Genomic DNA, 12,311 nt, shown 5'->3' on the forward strand with positions numbered 1-12,311 from the left:
GTAATTAAACTTACATCTTTGTTTTTAAAATTCATATAAAATATAAATATTACATAAATTACAATTACATATTTGTTGACAATCAATTTTAAGTTATTGCTGAAGTTTTTGTTTGAATTAGTTTTTAGATTTTTACTTACTTATATTTAAATTTTTAGTTAAAATTTAGGTAATTTTTTTGCTGTATTTATGATTTTTATACGTTTTTTTTTTTCATATTTCTGTATGGTGTTTACAAATTTTTATTTCAGTTTTAGTTATTTTAGCACATCAAGTACATAAACTAAACATGAAAAATGACAAATTAAATTAAATTAAATTAAATATTTGTAGACCATCAATGTTGAGATGATATATAGCAAAAAAAAAAAAAAATTCGAAGGTCAACCAAAATTAATTAAAACTAAAATAAATATTTTTGGAGCAACCTTAAAGAGCTGTTTTATAGTAAATTAAAAAATATAAATAAATATAAATATAAATATATACATATATATATATATATATAATTTTAGTTCATTATTCAGTTTTTGTTATTTCAAGATAAACTAAACAAAAAATAAAAAAATGCTTCACTTTAAAATTCATATTAAATATAATAAATCAAATTTAATAAAAAATCATTTTAAATCTTTGTCGACCAACAGTTTTGGGATGACAAAAAAATAAATAAAAAAGTAAGAAAAAAATCTTGGTCAACCAAGATTCATTCATTTTTTAAACAATTTAAATAAACTAAACTAAATATTATTGCAGCAACCCTAAAGAGCTGTTTTATAGTGAACTAAACAATACATTTAAAAATACTGAAATTAATTTGGCACCTCATTAAGATTCATTAATCTTCCAAACTATGATAGCAATAAAACTTTCCTCTGGATGATTAAAACTGACTGTACTTTGAGCTGAAATGAGTTAATGAGTTCAAATGCATAAATGACAGAGCCTTTATAAAATTATGAACCCCAAAACAAAGACAAAACAAGTCTGAAACCAAAACCTCAACATCTCTATAATCAACAAAACACATCGGTCTGTTGTTCTGAGGGTGAAAGGGAGGGATCAGTGGAAAAACTCTCAAACGGACTCTTTGTCTGCAGCTGTGATTGGCTCTTTAAACGCATTTCCCACAATCCCTCACTGCAGCCAATGCAAAGTGAGAACAGCTGCAGTTCAATGTCTCTCTAGCAGATCTTTTAAACATAAACAGATAACAGAGAGTCCATTCACACGACTGTGAGACCCGAGAAAACACACTAGACTGTCAGTGAGACAAAACCTGACCTCCAAAAAAGAATGAAATGTTTAAAATAAAAACTTTACTATATTTCTATATTTTGAAATGGTGTGCATATTGTTCTCAAAAAAAGGTTTTAAATATGTCAGGCAAGAAAAATGATGGCAAAGAATCTCTTTTTATCTTCTGGCATTGCGATCTTTCACCATAATTTACACGGAGCTAATGAAGAGCAGATGATGTCACGGCTCAAGAATGTTTTCTAGAGAGAGGAAGAGCTGCTTGAGAAAGAGACACATCCTCTTGAACAAAAGGAGCTTGTTCAGCAGTCGACTAAAGCAGCCTTTTTGACACCCGATCCCTTTTTACATAACATTATACTTTACGTCCCCATGAGATATGAAGTTAATATTTTAATAGTTTAATTTGCATGCTCACAGTTCTCTGATGTTAATTTTTTAACATTATGAAACAAATTTGATTTCAGCTATAAAGCAGCTTTACAGAAAACAACAGAGTCAGCGTCAATTTTCTTTTCATTTGTGACCCTGGAATACAAAACCATGACTGAATAAAGCTGAATAAACAAGCTTTCATTGATGTTTGGTTTGTTTGGAAAGGACAATATTTGGTTGAGATAAAACTATTTGAAAACCTGCAATCTGAGGGTGCAAAAAAAAAAAAAAAATCAAAACATTGAGAAAAATCACCTTTAAAGTTGTTCAAATGAAGTTCTTAGCAATGCATATTACTAATCAACAATTAAGTTTTGATATAGTTACGGTAGGAAATTTACAAAAAAAGTCTTCATGGAACATGATAATAATCATAAAATCGACCATTTTGACCCATACAATGTATTTTTGGCTATTGCGACAAATACACCTGTGCTACTTAAAGGGGTCATCGGATGCCCATTTTCCACAAGTTGATATGATTCTTCAGGGTCTTAATGAAAAGTCTCTAATATACTTTGGTTAAAAATTCTCAATGGTTTTGTAAAACAACACCCTTTTTACCTTGCCAAAATCAGCTCTGCAAAAATCACCTCATTCTAAGGGGTTGTTCCTTTAAATGCAAATGAGCTCTGCTCGCCCCGCCCCTCTCTACTCTCTGTGGAGCGACGAGCCTGTTTACTTTTGCCGCATTTAGCACGTTTAGCAGCTAAACTTGCTAACTAGCACATTATAAGGAAAGGCGATCTCAAAGATTCATAAAAAAAACCCCTTATACACACTTCTGCCGTAGGTGAAGCTGGATCATGAATGATTCGCGTGAACATAGACGGATATATGTAGATCGGGAGGTGCACTCCCTTCACAAACAAACGTAATCCACTGCATCTTCAGCGGCTCAGATGTCGGGAGTAAATGACGACCACTATGTTCATTATTACATCCAGCAACACAACACCTCAATCACTCAATCAGAGATATTCTTGTCTAACTTACATCCCTGCTCCAACATCGAAACAAAGAGGGTGGACATATATATATATATATATTTTCATGCAGTAATATTACTGATTAACAAATTAATATAAATAAATATTTTTGAAGTTCATTCACTCATTCAATTTTTTAACCAAATTAAATAAACTAAAATATTTTTTGCAGCAACCCTAAAGAGCTGTTTTACAGTAAATAAAAAAAAAAACATTTGATATATTGTGTGTGTCTATATATGTATATATGTATATATATATATATATATATATATACACACACACACATATATAAATATATATATATATATATATATATATATATATACACACACACACTAATTAAATTAATTCTTAGTTAATTCTTAAATTAATTCTTAACACTTTACACAAAACAGATTGTTTATATTTTATGACTTAAGTAATTATTAACTTTTCATCCACCATCTTTAAGTCACATTACAAGTCACTTTTATTTATACAGCAGTTTATTTTCATCCACTTTGTCACATTTTAAGTCACTTTTATTTATGTTTAAACTAATTATTAATTCTATAACAATTCATACATTACAGATTGTTTATATTTTTATGATTTTAAGTTCACATTTCAAGTCATTTTTATTTATATAGCACCTTATTGAATAAACTGTTTATATATTTTTTAAAAGTTGTTAGCTTTTCATCCACTTTGTTACATTTTAAGTCACATTACAAGTCACTTTTATTTAAACACCACTTTATACAATAGTTCGTATACATTTTTTAATCAGTTTTTAGCTTTTCATCCACTTTACATCACATTTTAAGTCACTTTTATTTATATGATTAAATTATTCTCAATTCTATAACACTTTATACAAAACAAAATGTTTAAATTTTATGATTTAAGTCATTATTAGCTTTTTGTCCGTCACATTACAAGTCACTTTTTTTATACACCACTTTATACAAAAGTTTGTATGTTTTTTTTTTCAGCTTTTTATCCACTTTAAGTCACTTTTATTCATGTGATTAAATGAATTCTCAATGCTAACACTTTATACAAAACAGAATGTTAGTATTTTATGATTTGAGTAATTAACTTTTCATCCACCAACTTTAAGTCACATTACAAGTCACTTTTATTTATACACCACTTTATACAATACTTGTATATTTTTACAGTATTTTTTTTTTTATATTTTACAATACTTTATATTTTTAATCAGCTGTTAGCTTTTCATCCACTTCAAGTCACACTTCAAGTCACTTTTATTTGATTAAATTAATTCTACAGAATGTTTATATTTTATGATTCAAGTAATTATTAGCTTTTCATCCACCTTACGTCACGATTAAACTAATTATTAATTCTATAACAATTTATACAATACAGATTGTTTATATTTATTATTTCAAGTTCACATTTCAGGTCACTTTTATTTATACAATTACGTTAATCAGCTCTTCATCAACTCAAACCCCCTGCAATTCCCCTGTTTGGAAAACCCTGTACTTCACCTACAATGATTGTTTACTCTCTATGACGTATGCAAAACACTAATTTTTCCCTTTTCATTTTTCTGTGGAACACTGAAAAACATATTTTAAAGAAACAGAAAGAGCAGCATGAATGAAAATATACATTGCAGATCATCTTTGCATGACCATACAAACACGAACCTATCGCTGTGAACATCTGCACTCAAATTACAACCACAACTGAGACGCACCATCATCCTCCATCTGTCACAGACACCGTCTAGTTCAGCTTTAGATCACTTAACCTTTAATAGACGACTAGTAACAGTGATACCACACCACTGAGCCAAATAAAGGACTGCTCTCCCCTTCAAAAGGGAAGGAAACGCTCACAAGTCTCTGTAAAGACACATGCTTGTCACAATTCCCAAAAAGAACAGATGAAACCTCTTTAAAAACATCAAACAGAAAAAACGAGAAGTATACAGCAAATATCTGAGTGGTTTGTGTTATAAAAGTGAAAAAACAAAGAAAATAATGATTAATTTTAATTCAATTCGGTTAAAAAACTGTGTCAGTGTTGCAGCATCACACCTTTTCTCAACAACACAGATGATTTAAGAAATAATTTCTGTCTGGAGAGATGTGCAACAGTAACATCTGTTTGACTTAGCAAACGCCACTAATTACTGATAAACTGTTTAAACCACTAACAAAAACACCAAACAATATTGAAAAGCTGTTTTCCAGTGAGCTGAAGGCCCTGAGAGAAACATGTGTGTTTACCTTTGTCGATTAGTGAGGCCCTCTCCAAACACACTTCTGCTTTACTCTGCCTCCCATTGGCCGCTCACGAACGCTTCACGCACACAGTGGTATGCCCAGGAGGTCGTGAAGAGGAAAGGAAACGTTTGAGGAGAAAACGGCAATCCGTTTTAGTAAAAGTTTCAGCATTTGAGCTGATTCACCACACTTACACATGCATGTATAATGTGAGTCGTCCAATGACGGCAGCGTGTTTGAGGAAGTGAGAGTTCGACGGTCAATTTTTGCAAGTCTTTTTCTCTTTTTTAACACAGCAGAGGCAAGACAAAAGTGAGAGCAAGCTCAGCTCTCTGTGTGCCCACAATAACCAAAACACGATGTTCACAGCAGTGTTTTAACTGTTAACGAAAACGAAAACATCCACTGAAATCGAATCAAACATTAGATTATAAAGTGTAAACTGCATGAAAATTAGAAATACTACTTGGCAACTAAGTGAAACAGCTGAAAGTTGAAGTTCTAAAATTGCTAAATGAAACACTAAAACTGAAATAAAAATAAAACTATTTAGAAATGTTTTTAAAAAACATTCAAAATGTAATTAAAACTCAGTGTTTCCCCTAGGTTTACAGCTTTGGGGGGGTGGGGGAGCTGGTGCCATTACCCAACGGTACTTTTTATTCTGTACTGTACATTTATTTCAGCTAAAAAAGAAGCCCCAAAATTTTCAATTTCAACATTTTAAACAATAGGGCCCTACAATATATATTTTTTTTTCCCCCCAGAAATTCTTGTGTTTTTATTTTTCTGATAACCAAATGAAGGCATTAAACATTTTTTTTATTAAATGAAAATTAAACCCTTTTATTTATTTTTTTACAGAGGTTTACTGTTAAAATTAATACATGGAAGGCAAATTCTATGAATATTCAGTTCAAAAAGTTTTAATAATAAGTGTAGTATTTTTCTCTACAATTAAGTGGTTAATCTTGCAGTAATATTCATTTTAATCATTTAATTGTTTTATTTAAATTTGGAAGAAATAGGAATATATATAAAAGACCTACATTTTACTGTACAAAAGTAATACAAGACTTATATATTTCTGTTACATGTTAAATTGTACTTTTATTTTGACGGGTTGCTGTTTAGTTTCTGTTTGTATGCTGTATGATATGATGCTAGTTTTCTCAAATGAAACGGTAAAATTCACAGCAAGTGACTCAGCAAGATTAAGTTTAAGTGTTCATGTCGTCATATATTGAGACGTAGAGGCCGGAAATCACCGCGAGCGTCACGCGTGCTTTAATATTTACGTAGTAAACAAATCCACGTCTCTGCCATTCATACATACAGAGGCAAACGGAACATGCAGGATTCTTATTTAAACCGTGTTTTTGCGTTTCAGTATTCACAGACACTAATGCATATCCTGTGACCTCAGATTGAGTTCTTACGTAAGTGTTCTGAGTTTGGTGAAGATATCTCATTCCGCTCAGGAGTTATAGGCATTTTACTAAAAGTGCCCCCGCCCCTTTCAAATGTTTTGGGGTCCCTTTGCGACGGCGAGTGGAAAGTTCAACTTTTTTTGATTGATATTCAGTCTCCAGACAATCTTTTTGCAGCGTTCTGGTTCAGATCAGGCGAAAAACCTAGGACTAGTTTTTAAAAAATCCAAAATACCCGAAAATCACAATCACAACAGAGGCAAGCATTTTGACCAGCGTAAGCCAAGGATTCCAGCGACATAAGACACTTGAGCCTGTGACTGATGGTTTGGGAGTTATGAGTGATTTCATACTTTTGTTCGCTGTAGCGCCCCCGTCAGGCCGATTGGGGCGAGCCTTGGTCATGTTTTAGGTGGTGTAAGTACTACCATCCCTCCAGGTTTCAAGTCTCTACGAGACTTGGAGATCGCTGACCCATTCAGATCCATTCAGATGACTAAAAGACTATGACTAAGACTAAATCAAAATTTGCCATTAAAATTAACACTGGTGCAAAGTCCTGTGACTGTAAAAAGTTTTCACCAGTTTCAACTTATAAACTTAAGTTTAACAGCTGCCTTAAAATGTTACGTTTAATCAACTTAAAACTACAAGTCATTTCAACTCATGAGTTAAATCAACTTAAAAGCACAAGTCATTTTAACTCTTTATTGCAGTGAGTTGAAATGACTTGTAGTTTTAAGTTGATTTAATTTAAAATTGTAAGGCAGCTGCTGAACTTAAATTTTTAAGTTGAAACTGGTGAAAACTTTTTAGACAGATCAATAGACAGATAGATAAAACAACAGCTAGAGATTGATGCAATAAACTTGTTATTTGTAGGGTTTTCTTAACCCTCAAAGACCGAGACAGCCGCCCGCGGCTAAAAATAACTATTGTTATCAAATGTATAATAACTTTTGAACTGCTCATCCAATCTGAATGCTTTAAAAAGTACCGCAAAGCTGAGATTCTCTGCTTTTTGTCCTGTATCAAGCTTGCCTCATTTGGATATTCAGAGGCTCCATAGTGAACGTGATTACGTCATCACATTTTGATCGCATTGATTCGTCAGAGGAAACCAATGCATTTTGTTCCTCTCAGCCAAGCAGGAACGATTGTTGACGCTTAGTCCCTCTCACGTGCCCAGATTGGTTCAAACTATTATCTATTCAACCAATAAACATAGTTTTGGACTTTTGAACCACCAGTTAGCATGTTTCTTTGGAAATTTGAACAAACTCAAAGTGAAAGTAAAGTATGTCGTGCGTGCATGAAAACGAACACAAAATAGCACATTTGCATGACAGCACTCTCTGAAATAGCATAGAAAAACACACGACAGAGCACTCTGACACAAAACAAAACAAAAAAAAGGATGAAACAGCAGTACATATCTGATAACGCGCTGAAATTTGTTTTCACATCTCTATGCACTGTCCCAGTAAAACTCGAATACAGCCAGTGGATCGATCCATTTGACTGTTATATTATGGTAATTCTTCTCGTATAGTTTATAAAGATCATTTGCACTATTTTTTTCTGTTGCACTCTGTATATTTTCTCTCATTTTGTGTTTAGTTTGTGAATCATTTGCACTGTTTGTGTATTTGTTGCACAAGACCGTTTATCCTATTGATTGTTTTCACTACTTGCTGCACTGTTTGCGTTTGTTGTTCATTCTCTGAAAATATATTTCTCTGAAAAAAAACTCACCTTTCATTTATTAATTTTTTTTTTACTGTGTTTTCTTATTACATAATACTGTTCCCATTTACTTTACTTCCTAAACATTTTTGAACACATCTGTGTTGTCAATAAACTAAATAGACGTCTTTTTTACTGAAAAGCGCCTATAACAATATTGTAATAAATGGCTATAACTTGTAGATATGTAGATAAAATTTTATTTTTAAGTGTAAAACACCCAAATACAACTTTCTAAAGAAAAAAATCCAAACTTCATGAGTTTCTGTTTGAGCGCACTGTAAAAAACCTCCAATTGTTGCTTGCGATTTTCTTAAAATTTTAGAAATTCTTTCATTCTTAGAGAAGACAAAAGGAAAATTGGGCCTTTAAATTAGCTAGACTGAAACTTCAAGTTTTTCGAAGTTCTCCTGTTTACAATGATATGTAGCACTTGATGCTGACTGCAAGAATAGGTCTGAAAAACCAAAGAAAAGTGCAGGCGTGTCAGGTGTCTTAGGTCCTAGGTCTTTAAGGGTTAATACATTATAGCAAATTAAATAACTCTAATAATGAGTCATCAACTTCTCAAAGAACAGGATCATTTTATGGTCTAATTTGTTAAGGTGGGGACTCATACACAGGGGAATTTGCGAACAAAAGAAACCCTCCGAACTGCTTTTAAATTTAGCAGCTGCACTTCTGTTGAAGTTCTGGCAAAAGTCTCGACGCACTTCCTGTTCGCTCACAGAGACACAAACCAGCTGAAAATCACTTCACACACACACACACTAAACCACGTGAACTGAGCAAACTATTTGAACATAAACAGCTCAGAACATAAGCAAATCTGATGATAAAGGAGAACAAGATCTATGAAACTGTAACAGAAAACATTACAGAAATAGTTCTCCCAAAAAGGACTAGTCTATTCTGTCATCACACACCCTCTTGTTGTTCCAAACCCTTATGTTTGACAAAAATAATCCTATACACCAGTAGAAGCAATTTAGACCTTTTTTGCTTTCATAAAATACAAATAAAACGCAAATGAACTTTTCTTTAAAGCTCTCCAATGCACTACATGGCTGTAATCTTGATGTTAGATGCTCAAACTGGCCTTAATACCTAAATCATTGACGTAAAAACAAAACAGGGACTTTGACAGATTGACAACACAGATGCATCTAAGTAGCTTCTACTGACTCTAATCATAATGGCTGTCGACCCTAATCTCTGTCGTGCCAATTAGCAGCATGCCAACTGCTAACATACGCTCACAAATCTGTCTCGTAAGTATTTTACAGATTGTGACGAGGCAGAATTTTCAGACTAAATCTGAATGTTTGCTCAAGTTACTCTCCACATCGAGTGTATTTACACGAGTTTCACGTTTCTCCAGAGCCGCCTGCCTGTGGGCACCAACAATATTATGTCTGAAAGCCAGATCTGAATTGCAAAGGCCTGTTATGATTGGAACAGTTCATTAAACACAGTGAAAACTTATCTAACCTTCTGATGGATGTCTAAAAATAATTAAACCGCTGAACCACCAGATGCTCCGTCCTCATGTATTCTGACACTGTTTGCTGAGCTTTGATGTGGGAAGGGATTGTGGCAAAAGGAGTAAAAGAAAAGACAACGTTCCCAAAGATCATATTGCACATTAGGAATCAAAACATGAAGCTTAAAGTTTAGAAAATATCTCATTAGTCACAGTACAAAATACTGCGGTGGCAGAGTGATGGTATGAGATGGTAACAGCATCATATTTTGATATTACCATGGTACCTAATGAATTACCATGGTTAAAAAGCAACAATATGGTCAAAAACAAGGTAAGAAATTGGCGGAGATATTGCTAGTAGATTTCACACATACATCAAACGTTTTTGAACAGTAAGAGTTTTATGTTTTTTAAGAAGTCTCTTCTGCTCACCAAGGCTTCATTTATTTGATCCAAAGTACAGCAAAGACAGTAAAATATTTTTACTATTTAAAATAACTATTTTCTATTTGAATATATTTTAAAATATAATTTATTCCTGTGATTTCAAAGCTGAATTTTAAGCATCATTACTCCAGCCACGTGATCCTTTAGAAATCATTCTAATATGCTGATTTGCTGCTCAAAAACATTTATTATTATTATGATGATGTTGAAAACAGCTGAGTAGATTTTTTTCAGTTTTCTTTGAAGAATAGAAAGTTCAGAAGAACAGCATTTATCTGAAACAGAAACCTTTTGTACCATTATAAATGTCTTTATCATGACTTTTGATTGATTTAAAGCATCCTTGATAAATAAAAGATTAAAAAAAACATACTGTCTCCAAGATTTGTTTTATTTATTTTTTATTTTATTTTATTTTTTCAGATAAATGATGATCTTTGGATCTTTCTATCCATCAAAGAATCCAGAAAAAAAATGCACTCAACTGTTTTAAATATTAAAAAATGTTTATTGAACAGCAAATCAGCAATGATTTCTGAAGGATCATGTGACACTGAAGACTGCAGTAATGATGCTGAAAATTCAGCTTTGATCACAGGAATAAATTGTATTTTTATATATAATAAATTAGAAAACATTTATTTTAAATGGTAATAATATTTCACATTTTTACTGATTTTACTGCATTTTTAATCACACAAATGCAGACTTTGTGAGCAAAAGAGACTTATTTAAAAAACATTAAAAATCTTTTGACTGGTAGACTGAAATAGCATTTTCTTGCCAAACACACTCCAATAAACTTCAAATAGTCATTTTACACAACACACCGAACTATTTTCATGCAGTGCCAACCTACATCAAGGAATACTATGGTATTCACAAGCTACTTTAGAAAATACCATGGTACAGCTGTTATATAGTACTTATTCCAGTATATCATGTTCAATAAAACACAGTAATACCATGGTATTTTGATGATTAATCCTTAGTGTTTCAATTTATGACAGCACTAAAAAGATAACAGCATCAGACGAACCAAGTGCCAAGTTATTTACAGGAAGTGATAAGGTAAATCAAGAAATACCATGGTATTTTGTCTTACCTGTCCTCACAGCGCACCGGTGACACGTGGAGTCGGTGTCAGTTTTGTGTGTTTTTGAGTTGTTTTCCACCCTTATCATTCCTGCGAACATCATGATGGTTTAAAGCCGGTTAATCCACAAAACTAGTTGCGGTCAGTTAAACTCCAAACGCCGCGCGTCATTCTCCAAGCGCATTTGCGCATGAACCGAACGCGTTCACTTTCCTTCGGATATATGAATTGTTTGTTTACACTTGCCTCTTAACAGTTTGCAAATAGCAGGGTTGTCAGATATGCAATTTTAATCGACGCTTAAATAAAAACAGATCCGCAAAAATCCAACTTGAGACGTAAATGGCGTGTTTCCTGTGAGAGAGAAACGCTGAGGGAGACCTGAAGAAACCTCGCGTTTGAGTTCCTCTGTTTAATGCATAGCAAATATTTCAAAGTTCTTTGTTTAATTGCCTTCATCCTCTGGAAAAATGAAGCCACAGGACATGGTTGTCAAAAAAGGCAGACGAGAGCCGGATCACAGCCGCACTTTGTCCCGTTATGTGACGTGTTGTGGTGGAGTTTGTGTGACGTCTGCTGGAATTTGACTCCTCTGATTCACTGATTCACACCAAAGCGAAACTCCCATGAACTTCACACACTGGACGGACTTCACATTATGATCTTGAAGTCTGAAAGTTATGACAAATACCAAACCAAGCTTTGTTGTAAAGAAGGATGCACAAGCAAAACAAAACATTTCACAAAACAGAAGTTTGTTAGGTTGAAAATGATTAAGCAATGGATAGTGTTGAAAATGATATCTGAAATGCACCTGTGTGAATTTAAGAAGAACTGACTTCATATATCCACTAAAAATCACCAAAACATAAATCAAAGACATGAAGAAAAGTGAAGCATTTGAGACACAAATGCTTAATGACAGTTTTCGTAAAAACCTGCTAGTTGGTTTAACTGTAACCATACAACATTGGAAAATTGTTTTGGATTTAACAGGACATAAATGTAAAACATATGCTATATATTCAACAATACAATGAAGTAATGAAATATTGTTCATTTCCCCCAGGGACAATATGTAAGGAATAACGCACGGCTAGCTGTGCATTAAACAATTATAATGCACGATGTGGAGGGCAAGAACCACCTGACACAAAGTGCATTAAAATCACATTAAAA

The 12,311-nt window shown here is 32.9% G+C and overlaps 1 protein-coding gene across 2 annotated transcripts in view; it reads right to left on the minus strand.

Annotated features, from left to right (window-relative positions):
• The window catches only part of disc1 (DISC1 scaffold protein), a 67,750-nt gene extending 56,047 nt beyond the window's left edge, over positions 1–11,703 (minus strand). For both annotated transcript variants that reach the window (XR_007828964.1, XM_051126226.1), the window contains exon 1: positions 11,142–11,703. Coding sequence is in view for 1 of the 2 variants with exons in the window: in XM_051126226.1 (XP_050982183.1) it covers positions 11,142–11,235 (94 nt within the window). In the remaining variant the exon portion in view is untranslated. The remainder of the gene's footprint in view (positions 1–11,141) is intronic.
• Between the last annotated feature and the right edge of the window lie 608 nt (positions 11,704–12,311).

The sequence above is a fragment of the Labeo rohita genome, chromosome 13 (genome assembly GCF_022985175.1).
Source record: "Labeo rohita strain BAU-BD-2019 chromosome 13, IGBB_LRoh.1.0, whole genome shotgun sequence".
Classification (NCBI taxonomy): domain Eukaryota; kingdom Metazoa; phylum Chordata; class Actinopteri; order Cypriniformes; family Cyprinidae; genus Labeo; species Labeo rohita.